The sequence below is a fragment of the Micromys minutus genome (assembly GCF_963924665.1).
Source record: "Micromys minutus genome assembly, chromosome: 21".
NCBI classification, from domain to species: Eukaryota; Metazoa; Chordata; class Mammalia; order Rodentia; family Muridae; genus Micromys; species Micromys minutus.
In genome coordinates, this window is record NC_137956.1 from 5,454,159 (window position 1) to 5,470,961 (window position 16,803).

The following is a 16,803-nucleotide window of genomic DNA, read 5'->3' on the forward strand; positions in this document are numbered from 1 at the left end:
ACAGACACAGTAGTGCCAGTCACCGGCCTGGTCACCCTCTGCCACGGGTGGCACAGGGAACTTCATAGTCACACCACATAGGCAATGAGACCCACCCATCACCTCCAGGCAAAGGGGAAAGAATAAAGAGAGCCAGGGACAAAACAGGCAAACGGACCTGCCCAGTCACCTCCACAGACTCAGGCAGAAGGATGAGTTACTGAAGTTGGACAGCCACAGTGGCTGGCGGGGCTTAGGGCAGACTCCTAAATCCCAGAGTTGGTTCTCATAACAGGACAGTGATATTGGAGACCAACCGAAACCCACTGGACAAGCACCCTAGCAGCTGAGCTCAATCTCCAGCCTATACAGGAACTTTTTTTTTTCATTTATTTACATATTTATTTTTCTCGAGACAGGGTTTCTCTGTGTAGCCCTGTCTGTCCTGAAACTCACTCTGTAGACCAGGCTGGCCTCAAACTCAGAGATCTGCCTGCCTCTGCCTCCCGAGTGCCAGGATTAAAAGCACGTGCTGCTACTACCACCACCCAGCACAGGAACTCTTAAGGCCCACCTCATCTTGTGTGCTTTCGAGAGGCTGTATAGAACAATGGTTGACGCTTGGACGCAGTGCTTAGCAGTTTATAATCTGCTATTATGTGTGGTTACTCATGCATCTTAAAGCTACTTTTAAGTCATCCTAGGCTCTCCTCGGTTTGCAGGGTATACTATAAGTGTGCTTGCCAGATATACATCATGGGAGTAAAAATCCCTGGGGTGCTCTCCTGGTTCCTGAACTTGAGCAGCAGGGGGGTGGGGCAGGAGGTAAGTAGTGCCAGCCTGCTGAAGTTCACCCCAACAGGGAGCCAAGATCAACAAAAGCTGTTGGGGAAAAGAGAGCAAAGAAAAATATTCAGGTGGGGGGGGGGGTAAATAGAAATGGTCCCCATAGACGCCTGTGTTTGAATGCTTAGCTCATAGGGAGTGGCTCTATCATGTGGCCTTGTTGGAAGAATGTCACCGTGGGGGATGGGCTTTGGGGGTCTCCTAAGCACAAGTTCTGCCCATTGTAGCACACAGTCTCCTTCTGCTACTTGTGGACCAAGATATAAAACTCTCGCCTCCCCCAGCACCATCTCTGTCTGCCTGGATGCTGCCATGCTTCCTGCCATGATGACAGACTGAACTGTGAACCTGTGGGCCAGCCCCATTAAATGCTGTCCTAATAAGAGCTGCCTTGGTCGTGGTGTCTGCTCACAGCAGTGGAACTCTGGGACGGATGCCAGTGTGGGGGCAATCTGCCCACTACAGCTACAGCTGGCCATACAGCTCGAGCAGGCCAAACCCCGGGATGTCTGCTGGACTTTACTTTCTGGGGTTGGTGAGGAAAAGAGGGAAGAGGGGTTGTTACAACTAGTGAGGTTGCTTCCAACACGTGGGGAAAACTAAATCTTAAAAATGTGGACGTACCCCCTTCCTGCCCCCCGCCAACACCTCCCCTCCGGTGCCGTGGTGGTGCTGGCAGTGCTGGTATAAGCATCCTAGCACTCTGCTCAGGAGGCAGAGCTCAGGGAGGCTGGGGCCAGCCTGGTCTACAAAGCTAGTTCCAGGACAGCTAGGGCTACACGAGAAAAACCCTGTTTCAAAAAAAAACAAACCAAAACAAAACAGGTGGAAAGCAATAGAGAAAGGTATCCCTATGTTAACCCCTGGCTCCTAAGATGCCTGTGTGGTCCTGTGATACAAGCCAACTCTTCATCTTCCCTGATAGTGGTGTGACCCTGGGACGGCATGGGTGGGCACTGGCACACACACACACACACACACACACACACACACACACACACACCTTCCAAAGGTCTCCAGTTTGCTTCCCTTTTGGATGAATTTGGGCCATGTCTTTGTAGCAGTGACATTTTAGAAAATTTTTCTCTCAATCCACCCCCGTACCCCACGTGAGTGTGTGTATATGTAAGAGAGAAAGTGTGTGTGTGTGTGTGTGTGTGTGTGTGTACATGCACGCTCCAAGAAGATATTTCTTAGATAGCTGAGGAGAGGACATTTTTCTAGGTGGCATTTCTAAATCGTGGGACATTTTGAAGATTATCTGAGATAAAGCTCAAATTCAAGTTTATGGAATCCCATCTGTTCCAAAACCTGATTCCACTTGAAAAGGCTAGAATTTGCATTCTATGTTAAGGGACATCCCATTGCTGATACTGAATCTGATATATGAGGAGTCATATAATTATTGGTATTTTTAATAGTTTTTTTAATCCTTCAAAGAAGGCTCTTAGGGCTGGAGACATTGCTCAGTGGTTAAGAGCACTGACTGCTCTTCCAGAGGTCCTGAGTTCAAATCCCAGCAACCACATGGTGGCTGATGTCCTCTACTTCTGTGTCTGAAGACAGTGACAGTGTAGTATGTTTGCATATGTTAAATAAATAAATCTTTTTTAAAAAGAGAGAGAGAGCAGGCTCTTAGTGCTTATGCGCCCCCAGCCCCCACTCTCCTGAGGCTCGGAAAGCCCCATCACCTCCAAGGCTGGTCTGTAGTTACTATGTCCCACACCTCTGAGAAGCCACCTTCCTCCTGTCCTTCATTCCTGGGAGCTTAGTGAGCCTCGGTTACTGATCCTAGTCGTGTAGTCAAAGGTTCTACATCCAGTAACAGGTAATGGTCCCCAAGCTCAAGGGTGCCACTAAAGACCCACCTACTCTGGGTCCTAGAATCTGCCTGGTGATGCCCTGCCCCCTTCCTCACCCAGAACACGCACATTTTATTCCACTATCAGCCAGTGGGTCTGAAGTTTTAGCATCATCTCTGAGGGTTCAAAGTACCTCATTCAGCATTGCTCCTAGAGGCTGAAAGCTGCAAAGAGGATCCAAGGAGCTGGCTCAGTGGGTGGCTCACCTGCTGTGCAGGGATGAGGACCTGAGCTCAGATCCCAGCACCCAAGTAAAAGCCAGGTGTGGGGATGTCTGAGTGTGAATCCTGCTCAGCACCACAGGAGAAAGCTTAAGAAAACTAGCCTCACGCACTTAGAGCTCAGAACCATGGCTCCAAGTTTGACTCATTTCCTGTCTGCTTCCCCCTGCCCCACCTTGCAGACCAGTGGGTTCCCCACTGCAAACTTCAGCAGCCTGCTGGATCCAGCCCTTTGGCTGTCACCATCCCCAAAGCTCACCCGAGGATAGGGCAGCATTTTAAAAACCTGACAGCGGAGGATAGAAAGAAGGCACACCAAGGCCACTGTGCAAAAGTCAATTTACACATTTAATGCTGGCTTTGACGACAGTGAACTTCGAATGATCTTCCTGACATCCAAATGGGAAAATCTTACTGTATATGAACCTCCTGGTTTTGAGAAGAGATAGCTATCTGGCCTCAAGGAAACTTCTTCCTGCTCCTTTTAACAGCCGGAGGGGTGACTCCACAGTGTGGAGTGCTTGCCCAAAGGAGAAGGGAAATTGGCTTCTGCACAGAGGATATTCCATGTCACCTTAGGGACAAGTCCTGCTAGCTCAGCAAAACTGTGGAGAATTTTCCCATCAAGGGTTTCTCAGCCTTGGCACAGTGACATTTAGACCAGAGATGTTCATGGTTGTGGGGCTGGCCTGTGCTTCCTAGGATGCTCACTGTAGACCTGCAGTATCTTCCTACTGTGACAATTTAAACCTCTTCAGATATTACCAACTGTCCCCTGCCTCTGAGTCACCAGTCTAGATGGATAGTCTGAAGCTCAGGGTGGCTATACACGTGAAAGGCGCTCCCTGGAAGGACGGGCCCAGTGGCCATGTCTACCTACCTGGCTGAGGAAAGGAGAACTGTGGGCTTACCTGAGCTTGCTCCAGCTCCTTCTCCAGAGCCCCTCTGGCACATGTGGCTTCTTTTTCCTCCTTTCTGGCACGCATGAGGGCTTCCTCTAGCTGGTGTACTTCACTCTACAATGAAGCAGGTCAGAAGATATAGGGACAAAAGATAGCCAGGATCAGAGTGGGATGAAGATGATGAGGGACCTGGGTGTGAACCCCTCTGGAGTCCCACTTTTATCTACATGCGACTTTCTGGATTACCTCGATGTTTTGTTTTCCATTAATACAAACACCCAGGCTTTACCCCTAGATATGCAGAAACTCCAGGTAGGGCAAGGTCCTGCAGTAGACGGTGTGCAGGTGACCTAGCGGTGCCCAGGATGGCCCTCAGCTGCCGTTTCTTAGCACCTCTTTTCCTAACTGCTTCCTACTTCCAAAGCCCTGGCAAACCAGATAACTGGTTTGTTAAAATCTCCAAAAATATCAGGGATGTGTTAAAAGAAAGGAGGTCTTTAGTGAGTCAGCTTAATGGAGGTGTGACAAGGCCTGTGCAGGTGTTGGGAGGTTTCTCAGTGAGCCTCAGAGAGATGAGTATGTCTGATGCCCGAGTCACTGGGGACTGTTGGGCCCAGGCCTGTTTCTCATTCTTGCTCACAGACCACCCCAGAGAAGCTTGCAGTTTACCTTGGCATCTTCAATAAATCCTGACAGCCCCTTCCCCACCTCTGAAATCACTTTCTGAAAAGGGCTACAAGCTGCCAAACCTGGGCCAAGGCCCTGCCTTACCTCACACTTCTGCAGAGTCTCCTTCGCTTGGGCCTCGTCACCCTTCACATCCTCCATCTGCCTCTGCAGCTGGGCCACCCTGCGCTCCAGCTCTGCAACCCTTCCCTGCAGCTTCTCCTTCTCCTCCTTCAGGGCTCTCTCACGCAGGGCAGCCTCTGCTTGGGTCTGCTCTGAGGAGCTGCTCCTGCTGGCCAGGACCTCCACATTCTAAGAACAAGGAGAACAAAGGGATGGTCATCCCCAGGTGGTCCCCAGTTTGTGAAGGAAGCTGCTGCAGAAACAGCCATCCCAGGAACAGGAAGATGAGGCAGGGTGATTGAAAGTTCCAGGCCAGCCTGGGGTGGCTGATGAATTTGAGGCTAGCCTAGGCAACTTAGACTTTATCTCAAAAATTTAAGATTTTTTAAAAAGCTGGAGATGTAACTTTATGGCAATAGACTTGCTTAGCATGTTTGAGGGACTCCTCCTCCTCCTGCCCCCTCCCTCTCCCCTCCCCTCCCCCTCCTCCTCCCCCCCCATCATCATTTCTTCTCTTCTTTCTCCTCCATCTCTTTTTTCTTCTTCTCCTTCTCCAAGACAGTTTCTCTGTGTAACAGCCCTGGCTGTCCTAACTCATTATGCAGACAAGACTGGCTTTGAACTCAGAGAGATCCTCCTGCCTCTACCTCATGAGTCCTGAGATAAAAGGTGTACACCATCACCACTCAGCTGAGGGAATAATTTCAATATTCAGTATTGTTAAAAAAAAAAAAAAAAAAAAAAGCTGAATGTCCGAGGAAAAAGATAGGGTGATTGACAGCCTACAGGCCACTTGCTGCCTGTCACCTGCTCTTAAATAAGGTGGGGGCCAGGGTAGAGCTGTGGATTTATACTCATCCCTTTCTATGAGGTCATCACCTTCCAAGGAGCCTAGGAGCTATCCTCACCCCACCTTAAAGATTCGGATGGTAGCTGGGGCACAGCAGCCCCATTAGTAAAATGCTTGCTCCGCATGCATAAAGCCCCGGCGTTAGTCCCTAGTATCACATACACTGGATGTGGAGACACACTCTCCAGCACTAAGCTGGTACAAGCAGGAGGAAGAGGATGTCAGAAATATCAACTGCATAATGAATCTGAGGCTACACATGACTCACAAAACACACGAAGACAGCACCCCTTCCCAAAATGAACCTAGAACTAAATTCTAGAACTAAAACTAAACTCTGAGAAGACACAGGGATGCATATCTGTGAACTTGATCTAGACAAAGGTCCCTCTGCTACAATACCCAAAGCAGATGACAAAAGGACAGACAGACATCTGTGTGTTTGCCTGCATGTTTTATGCACAGTCTGTAAAGTACCCAAGGCAACCAGAAGAGGGCATTATAGCACCTCATAGGACTGAAGTTACTGGTGGGTGTGAGCTTGGAATTCACCTATGGGAAGTAACAAGCCTTTGCAATGCTGCACACAGCAGCAGGATAACAAAGTGGCCCACAGAACAAGGGGAAACATTTCCCAATCAGACCATAGTAGAATAAAGAATTCTTCGCCATCATAAGAAAAAGATGAACCACTTCAAACAAACAAAACTACATGGACTCTCACATTGTTTGGACTGTCCTGGAACTTACTATGCAGACCAGGCTGGCCTTGAACTCACAGAGATCTACCTGCCTTTGCCTTCCAAGTGCTGAAGTCAAAGGCAAGCCTCTCAATGGCCAGAAAACCACTTGTTGTGGGGAAAGGATAGGAAGAAATTTGTTTCCAGGAAGATACAGAAAGGAGCATGGGAAGAGCTGCTCAATACTAGGCAAGGGCAAATCAAAGTCCCCATAACACACAGTCAGTTCAGGAAGATACAAGAAAGCCAGAGCCCTCGTGCAATGCTGAGGAAATACCAAACTGTGTAGCTATGAAGGGAAGCTGCCAGCTCCTCAAAGCAATGCTAAACCAAGTTTCCCTGAGACCAGCAACTCACTCTCGTCTATCCTAAGAGAGATAAAATCTTCCATGTACATTAATGTATGTGTGTGTGTGTGTGTGTGTGTGTGTTCAAGGCTACATTATCCATAGTATTTTAAAAGTGAAAACAACTTGTGTTCCCATTGACGAGTGAACAAGTAAAGAAAATGTGGCAATCCATGCAATGAGCCCGTGACAGGGAATAAAATGCTGATGTAGGCTACAACAGGAAACATGTCTCTGAGTGAGAGATCTAGACTTGTATGGAAGGAAAGTTCTGAAATGGCAAATTTAAAGATACAGAAAATAGCTTACTGATTGGCCAAGGCAGGAGGAAGGGATATAGGGAAGAGGCGGGGGGTTGATAATGGTGCATTTCCTTTCATTTGAGAACTAATGAAACCATTCCACTGACTGTAGTCACAGCCCTGCAAATACACTAGACATCATGGAGTCATAGATTATAGGATAGGCTAATGCCTTTCTTTTCTTCTTCTAGACTGATGGACACAGGGAAGACCTGGAGGCAGAGTAGGGATGGTGGGCAAAGACTGTTTAGCCCTGAGCACAGGTCTAGTTGTTTTTAAAAATTTATTCTTACTTAATGTGTATGAGTGTTTGCCTGCATGTATGTCTGTGTACCCCTGGGTGTACCCCTGGAATTACAGGTGGCTGTGATCAGCCATGTGGGTTCTGGGACCCAGACTTGGTTCTCTGCAAGAACAGCCAAGTGCTTCAACTTATGAGCTGTCTCTTCTGCCCCAGGGCATAGGGGTTTGCAGCCATGTTAGTGAGAGGAAAGGGAGCCCTGATGCCTGCCCAAATCTTTCAGTGAAGACAAGAACACTTGTAGCCAGCAGGTCCCCTGGAAGTCTCAGGAAAAGAAAGGATGCTGAAAAACAGACTTGATTTAACCTTGGTTTGGACCCAACCCACACCCTGGCCTGCTAGAGAAAGGCACTTGGTCTGTAAGTTGGGAGCTGGCAGGGTCACCCTGGCCCGACCCTTCACAGTGGCACAGGCTGTGTTTGCCTCTAGGAGAGCGTGTATATATCCCCACACTTAATGCTGTTTTGATTATTCGCAAAGTGCTAATTTGTCTTTCTCAGTGTGGTTCACAGTGTGGTAAACCACATTGTGTTTACAAATAGTTTAACATTTAACATAAGCCTTTGTTGGCAAATCTCTCCAGAAACATTCTCTGGCCTCTGCCCCCTACACCCTGCCCCAGCTTACTATTTTATAAAAGACCATAAAACAAACTTCCCCTTTCCTGGAACCATACCTAATTCAACAACAGTCCTGGCATCTAAGAACAAACGAAGCCCATACCCTCTGTTCAAGGCAAGTGCTGTAACAAAGTCCTGGAGAGATTCAAGCGAAGAAAGTCAATAGAGAAAAGTTCTGCCAGGCCTCCCAGCTCCCAGATGCCCCAGTTCCCACATCACCTTTTCCAGATCTGCAGTGATGTCTGGGTCCCATCCATGTGACAAAGATGCCAGGACTAGGAAAGCTCTGCTGACCCAGAGGTCACCGTGCAGACACAGAAGCCATATGTACAGTACCAGAGGTACTTCCACGACTCTCTCATCTTACGTCCAGATGTCACAGAAGGATTAGGGAGACCATTCCATCAGAAAGAGCACCCAAGGCATGTGCTTCTGATTTGCAGAACTCTGTGCTAACCATTTATCATTTCTTATTCCCTCATCTGGACGGTCCCAGTCAACACAAATCGACCCTAACCTGCCACTCCAGCAATGCAAAACCCTTATGCTATCATCACGGCCACAAAGCAAACGGGCTTTTTTCCTACTATTGTTTTCAAAGCCTGGACCATGACTAAAAGCTGCGTCAAGTCTGAGACAGCCAAGGCCAAAAGTTTTGGTAGCATTGGTAACAGTGTGTGGAAGAAGAGTCAGAAAACATGGCTGGTGGGGTTAAAAACTGTCAGGAAGACCTAGAAGGTGACGTGGTCATAGCTACTGAAGTGACAAGGGGCATTCCCTTTGCATGGCAGCCTCTCCCCCAGTACCAATGCCTGTGCAAAATGGTTCAAACATGAGACTAATGGCCAGGCTTGGAGATGCACGTCCTTAATCCCAGTACTTGAGGAACAAGTGAATCTCTGAGTTCAGGGCCAGCCTGGTGCACACAGTGAATTCCAGGACAGCCAGGGCTACAAAGTGAGACTCCATAAAACAGAAACAAACAACATCTACCACAGAAGCCGGTGTTGTTCAGGTCATTTGTGTTGTCTCAGTTCATCGGCACTATGCTGGGGGAGAAGGAAGGTTCGAGGGCAAAGCAGGCAAGGGCCAGAGCCGTCCACCCAGGCCTTTCTGTGCACAAGCTGGTTACATGTCTGCTTGACTTCACTCTGAACTGGTTGGAATGGTAAACTGAGGAAAGGAACTGGGGCTGAGACCGAGGCAAGTTCATCTATTGCAAGCGCGCCTACAGCATTTGAATTCCGAAGCACAGACATGCAACGTGGAGTCACATTTTTTAAAATAATTGTTAGTTCTGTCTTAAAAGTTCAACCATCTTGGCCGCAGGCACCCGGAGGACAATCAGGCCCGTTCTCACCTCCTCCGGCCTTTGGAAACCTTTCCCCAGCCTGTTCCCAGGCCCTTCTGTACCATGAGAGATAGCGGAACCACGGAGCTGGGCCAGCAGCAGCTGCACAAACAAAGCTCCTGCTGGCTTGCGGGTGAAGCAATTCCTTCTCAGCAATGGTGGGGAGGCGAGCAGGCGCAGGCAGCCCAGCGTCTCGAAATTCCAATATGGTCCTCCAGAGTTTATACTAACCAACCCCGAGGTGGAGAGGCCCACTGTAGGGTGACGAGAGAAAGCCAGGGGCTGTGGACAATGGCTCTTAAGGCTTCGGTTTCTCCTTAGCAAATCTTGCCTTTCCCCGTGTAACATTCTAACTTTATGCCATGTCATTTGTGAGGAGTTCGTACGTACATTGTCACGCGTGGAAGCCAGAGCTGACATTTCTCAGGCACCTTCCTTCCTTTCATTTCTTTTTCTTTTCTAAACAAAGTCTCATATTATCCTAGAACTCGAGAGTAGGCTGGAATAGCTGGCCAGCCAGTACCCAGAGAGCCATCCCCCTGTCTCCATCTCCCGGGCACTAGGATTTTAGTGCCTGACACCACAGCCAGATTTCTCAGTGAATCAAACTCCCATCCAGTGCTTGCCAAGCAAGCAAACCATCTCCCCAACCCTTGGCGTCTCCTTTTATATTAACGATCACGCACACTTGGTGTCCAAGGAAGGCTCACCGCTCACCTCAGGACCCTTGCCAGACCCCCTCGTCCTCACCCATGCTGCATAGGAACTCGTCCCAGAGTGGGTCATGTGATCGAAAAGCAGTTGTAGAGTGGAATTCCCACCTTTGCTCAGGGCAATGCCTGCCGGGGTAGAACGAGGCATGAGAGAAGGGGCGACTCAGCTCCAGTTTCCCACAGCCTCTACTTCCATGGGGCAGAGTGAGCCGCTTCACACAGCGCTGCAGACATGAGACCTAGCTCCTCCACTGGGCGCTCCTATTAGCAGTCCAACTATCCCTACATGTGTTTCCCCGAAGAGAGGACGTTCACCTGGCTTACCACTGCAGCCGTGGCTTCATTTCCTGCCCATTTCACCAGCCACAAAGCAAACCTACACGTCTGTTTACACTTTTATTATTGTGTGTGTTAGTGTTGTGTGTGCGTGTGGAAGCAAGGAGACAACTTACAGGAGTCAGTGCTTTCTTTCCACCATGTGAATTCTGGGGATTAAATTCAGGATCTTAAGTCTTGGGGGCAAAGACCCTTACCCACTGAACCATCTTGCTCCTCAAATCTGCACACACGCACACACACACACACACACGCACACACACACACACACACACACATACACACACGAACACACATTCCTGTACTCTAATATAGAAAGAGCCCTTAGAGCAGTGGTTCTCAACCTGTGGGTCACCACCCCTGTGGGGACACACATCAGATGTCCTGCATATCAGATATTTTCACTATGATTCATAACAGCAGCAAAACTACAGTAATGAAGTAAGCAACAAAAATAAAGGGGCTGTGTTAAAGGTTCGCAGCCTTAGGAAGGTTGAGAACCACCTCAGAGCTATGCTCATAGCATTTGCCAATTGTCAATGCCTGGAACAGAACTTTGGTCCTCTGGGAGAGCGCAAGCACTCAACCTCTGAGCCATTCGCTTCTCCAGCCCCGAAGCCTACGCTTCTTGGAAGAAATGATGGAGATCCTCGCCTTTCCAACTGGTGCTGCGCAGAAATGAGCCTAAGGTGTTTAAAGGGCCAAGTCAGGATTCCTGGCTGGATCATTCATTAAACACCTAAGACCCATGTGTGGATCTGATGAACTAATGGTGACTAAGGGCAAACAACACAGTCTAACGTGCTGAACTGCTGAGTTTACACTGCTTTTAAAATCCTTCCCGCTCAACCACGTGCCCTAGTTACTAATTTAAAAGTTGGTAGCAGGGGTGAGGGGCAGAGGTAGGGGAGGTGTGCAGCCACTGTGACAAAAAAGACCAAATCCCAGTCTTTGTCTGATGTCACCGAGCACTGCCAATCATGACTCCTGGCAAGTGCCACTTGAGTTAATCTGCCCTTTAGAGTCATCTCACTAGCCTCCGAAACAGGATGAGAGACATCCACTTACGACAAGCACAAAACTCCATCACAGCAGGCCCATGGCTGTGTCTTGAGTGTGTTACTTAACTGAGGGGCTGACTATCCTTTCCTTCCAGAACTCAGGTATAACACCTCATGGCCACCAGGCAGATGGCCAGGGCCTCTGGGCTTGCCCCAGTGCAGAACCAATACTCGGACCTTTCAGGCTTTACTAATTAACAAGGTGTCGCCACAGCCAGCTCTTGCTTCCTTCCTGTCTCTCTTTTCTGCTGAGTGGGGGCAAACAGCTGAGGCGTGGAGGCCAGGGGATAGAACGCTGGCTTGTCAGTTCCATGTCACTGGCTACTCCACACTTGAGTATGTTGAGGCTGCGGGAGCTGAGCGGAGATGTACTCAGTGGCCCCGCCCCCCAGCTCAGCTCACCTGCTAGAAGGTTGCTGTCTCCACAATACAACGGCATAGATGCTCTCCTTGGCGCAATGACAGCCTAGACAGATGATAAGGAATCCCTTGCTCACTCTAAGATATATGAAGTCACACCCCTTATATTGTCTTCCAGCCCCCCCCCAATTTTAAAAAGCTTGTTTTAGGCTGGGGAGGGGTGGCACACTCCTTTAATCCCAGCAGGAAGGACACAGAGGCAGGAAGAGCTCTCTGAGTTTGACGCCAGCCTGGGCTACCTTGTCTTGGAGAAGGCTCCCTCAAGCCCTTTTCTAGTTCTCTGTGGATTTTACGGTCAGAAGTTTGTGGTGGTTTGAGTTCTTATGAACATAAGAGTTGCCCAATAAATGGTCATTCTGTCTCAAGGTCTAGAGCAGGGCCTGAGACGCTGTCTCTAACGGTCAGGCTGATTACGCCCATGTCAGTGGTCTCTCCTGCACTCTTTCTGATCTATGGGTCCCACTTTGACTTGAGATCACCTGCTCAAGATTTTTATGTTAGCAAAGTCCAAGATGTTTTAAGGGAGAGTTGATTCCAAGGCCAAGAAGGCTCTTCTGAGGTTTCCTTGTGTCAGCTGTGACTTCCAGACCAGACCCTGCTAGTGTTTTTATGCCATGCTTACTGGCTTGCTCAGCTTGCTTTCTTACTGAACCCAGGGATGGCACCACCCACAATGCCCCCCCCCCTACTAATTGAGAAAATGTCTTACAGCATGGAGGCATTTCCTCAAGGGAGGCTCCTTTCTCTGTGATAACTCCAGCTTGTGTCAAGTTGACACACAAAGCCAGCCAGTACACACATATATAGCTTGTTTCCTTGTAAAAATAAGTTACATTTTACTTTAAGAGGTTAAAAACCACAAGATTCACTCTCAGAGAGACCCATAATTTAAGCACTGATCCAGACAAAAGCTATGATAGTAAAATCATCCTAACATTTGGAGCTAGAGAGATGCTCAGCAGTTAACAGCATTGGCTGCTCTTGCAAAGAATCTGGATTTAGTTCCCAGAATCCACCTGGAGGCTCACAGCTCTCTGTAAAACCAGTTCCAACCAATGCTCTTCTCTGCACAAACTGCTTGCACGTGATGCACATCTACTCATGGAGGCAAACACACACACACACACACACACACACACACACACACACACACACACACTTGCTCACAGTGTGTGCTTGACACAGGCTGTTATTTAAACCACATAATGAACACATTCAGATACTCAAGATGAGAATAAGAGGAACTTCCATAAAATCTTTTTTGACCAAATTTAAAAAATATTGATTTTCCCCAAAGGCCATGTACTTAGGAGTTTGTGCCTAAACATATGATTCTGTTCATGTGAAATCTCCAGATGAGAGACACAGGATAGGCTGGTGACTGACAGGGAAAAGGAGGGGAGAGGGGAAGGGTATGGAGAAGGAGAGGGGCGGTGACAGGGGAGGGGGAAGGGAGAGGGAGGGAAGAGAAGAGGAGGGGTAGCGGGAAGGGAGGGGGAGGGAAGAGGAGGGGAGGAGGAAGGGGAGGGGTGGGGAGAAAGAGGGAAAAGGAGGGGCAGGGCGGGCAAGGGTCTAACAATAAGCTAGTGGCATGGTCTTAGGTGCTCTTATTGTGAACACATAAAAACCTTGAACTACACAATTTAAAATAATTAAAGTGGTGGATCTGTGCTCTGTGAGGGGCATTTCAATAGAAGTAAGGGAAGGGAAGCACGCTTTTTGGTGTGGTCTCTGAGGGAGCTAACTCGGGTCCCCAAGCTTTCCGACAGAGCATTTTATCAGCTGAGCTCTCTGCTCTGCCCCAGCTTCAGATTTTAGCATCATCTGTTTAAAAAGAAAGGTTTGCTGTGTGTTCTCAGGTTTCTCTGAGTTCTCTCAGTTTCTGGAAGATAAAAAGAGCCTCATGTCATATCTTTAAGACACTTTCTCCTTCTCAAAGAGGGCTGGTCCAAGCTAACCTTATGACCAACATATGAAATACCCGAAATACCCGTTTATAGAATCCGGCATCCCCTGCTGTTAGCAGCAAGAGGCTCCGCCCAGACAATGCCAAGCTTCTGAGCTTGCGTCATCAGGAAAGAACTAAGGGTGGAAGCAGGAAAAGAAAACAGAGGTTAGACTCTGGGTTGAGATAAACTTGGTCACTGACAGACCCCAGGACCTTACAGACAGTCACAAAGCAGGTGGCTGTCGGTGCCTATGCTGGACAAGTCGAGCAGGATTTTTGAAGAGGATATTTAAGTCCGGTATCCCATACTGAGGTGGGCATCCCTCCAAAACAAACGGAAGGTTAAGCCTGGAGCCACGCAGGTCTTCCAAGCCAGCACAACTCCCTTCCCCACAGATCTTGTCACCTGGGGAAGTGTATCTTCTACCTTGTCCCTTTGTTGCTGCCGTGTGTCCACAAACGCTGGGGACCAACTCAAAGAGCTGTGGAAATCATGCAACTTTTAAAATGTAAAACGCAGGGCTGGGGTTGTGGCTCAGTTGGTAGTGTGCTTGCCCAATGTGCATGAACTCTGGGTTCTATCCCCAGCACTTCATAAACTGGGCACAGTGGTTACACACCTTTAATCCCACCACTCGGAAGCTTGGAGGTAAGATGATCAGAAGTTCAAGGTCTGCCTGGGCTACATGGGAGCACCCCCATATCCCAATCCAACCCTAAACTAAAATGTTCGCACCAAGAGCTCTCAACCCAGAGGCCTCACTTTTTTGGGGGTGGCGGTCCTTAGCATCCTCAAGTTAGGACAAACCACCATTCAGAACATTACCCCAAACTGTCTGTTTTACATCCAAGGCTACAGCTGGAGAAAGAATCATAGCGGAACTCAGCTACTAGACCAAGGCTGTTTGCAAGATTGATGGCTAAGTCCTACAACCCCTGGGGTTAACTCACATATCAAGGGTGAACTTTACTTCTGTCTCACTTTAACTTAAAGTGGCAGTTCCCGGGGAACAGAATGGAGAAAGCAGCTCCCACCAAGCCTCAAGTTCTCTGGACTCCTTGGAAGCCAGCCTGCAGGGGGCAGCAGCCAGCTCCGACCAACTAGCTGGGAAAACTGTCAGGGCTCTCCTGGCCCACGTAAGGCCACCTGCTAACTCTGAGGTTTTTGTCTACATATCAATGCCAAAGAGTCATAGTTTGGTTTCCTTAAAAACACAGGTGGCATTCTAGTCCCTGCACAGATCAAGAGAAGTGAGAGATAAGATTGCCAAATGTCAAATCACTAGTCACTGTGTAAACAACCCACAGTGTCCAGGAAGGAATTACTGTGCACACCCAATGCTACAGAGCATGAATCACAGACTTCCTGTTGGGCAGGGCCTTGAAGGAGGCAGGTGACTCTGGCCTCTGTCCCCAGCCAGGCTACGGTCATGATTTTTATTCTGGGTAACAAATGCCACCTTCCTCCTTAGAAGAACTGGGAAAGGCAGAGAGGTGAAGTGATAGAGTCCGATCAAGGTACCCAGGGTCACTCTAGAGTGGCTTTGCAAGGTCTTTCTAAGGCATCCCACCCAGGGCCACCCACCAGAAACAAGCCACCTTGAGTATTGACCAGAGACCCCATGAGTGTGCTACCCTCACTATTTCCAGTTCTTTCCTGCCCTCCTGATACATGTAAATCTGTTTCCTGTCCTCTTGAAGTCACAAGAGTCCCCACAAACATACTTATACATGTATGCATGAACACACATGCTATTCCCCGTGCACATACACACAGGATTCCCACACCCATACATAAATGCACACACACAGTATCTCCCATGAACATACACACAGGATCCCATACACATACATACACACACACACACACACACACACACACACATACACACACACACACACACACACACACTATTCCCCATGCACATACATACACACACCCATTAGTATAGTGTTCCCTCTCACTACAGCTGAGGTTACAGATATGTGGGTCTCCCAGGAACTCTAATGAGCAAAAGAGCTCCTCCGCATCTGCCTTGACACACACAGGAGATGTGGCAGGAGCTAGAAGTGTTCCTCCGTTTAGCCACTGAAATGGGAGCCCCTTTATCATGGCAGAAAAATCTAACTTATTGCGCCATGCAGAGACCTTCTGTTCCCAGTCAGACTCCCCATCCCAAGTTGACAGAAAATAAAACTCAAGTCCATTACAAGCTTCATCCCCCAAAGCCAAAGGGACACAACGAGGAGAGAGCTTCTCCAGCCAAGTTTGGGTTCAAAGTTTGGGTCACTTAGCCGAGCCACATGACTCTGTGCTAGCCAGTAACCCTTCACTGAGACACCATCTCCACTCTGAAGTCCTGTGAGGATGGGCTGCAGTGTGTCTTAAGAATGGGACAATTGGCAGCTGTACAGCACAGGGCATATGGACAGCAGTGGTTACAGTTGCTTCATCCCTGCCAGCAGCCGGCTCTGGTCCTGTGCCAGCTGCAGGAAACCAGGCTTTTTCCCTTGATCTACATAACAGGGAGTAGTGTCTATGCTCAGAGCAGATTCGAAAGTTCCATGTGAGAACCCATGAAGGCACTCAGAGCAGAGGTGCCTGCTTAGTAAGCACCACTGTGCTGCCTGGAGCCCTTTCCAGTCTGTCCTAGGCAGCCCTAGAACACGCATGGGACAATGAAGGAAGGATGAGCCAGACTGTGATGGCTCTGCCTTAGGCTCGTCTGATAGGGGTCCTCGGACATATCCTAAAGCACATGACTCCACCTTTGGGGATGCTGAATGTCAGCACAACTTCAGGGATGCTAGCAGTAGCCCAGAAGGTAAGCTGTTGCTTGAGGAGCCCACCTAATATCATATGCGGAAATCTAACCCATCCCTGAGGCCAGTTAATAGAATATTCTTTATTCAAGTAAACTTAAACTGACTTACTATTGAGGACCTAAGAACTGGGTAGCCTTTCTTAGCCCCAGCTTTGACAGTGCCTGTGTTACCATGGAGTTTTGAGGAGAAAAAGACCAAACAGGAACATCTGCCCTTTATCACTGTATAAGAGCAATTCAAACTGAGTCCTAAGGTAGCAGAGGGTTATCTCTGTTCTAAGGCCTCTGGAAGTGGCCTCAAGAAACACTGGAGGCTCAGTGAGACTCCTTATCCTGGTCCTGGGTGGCGTCTGGGGCTGACTGACCCAAAGCAAGCAAACCCTATTTGTA

The 16,803-nt window shown here is 48.7% G+C and overlaps 1 protein-coding gene across 3 annotated transcripts in view; it reads right to left on the reverse strand.

Moving 5' to 3' along the window:
- The window catches only part of CGNL1 (cingulin like 1), a 141,175-nt gene that overhangs the window by 25,922 nt on the left and 98,450 nt on the right, over positions 1-16,803 (reverse strand). For all 3 annotated transcript variants that reach the window (XM_080934401.1, XM_080934399.1, XM_080934400.1), the window contains exons 9-10: positions 4,582-4,788; positions 3,820-3,924 (exon numbers count right to left, since the gene is read on the reverse strand). In XM_080934401.1, the coding sequence (XP_080790527.1) occupies positions 3,820-3,924; positions 4,582-4,788 (312 nt within the window). The remainder of the gene's footprint in view (positions 1-3,819; positions 3,925-4,581; positions 4,789-16,803) is intronic.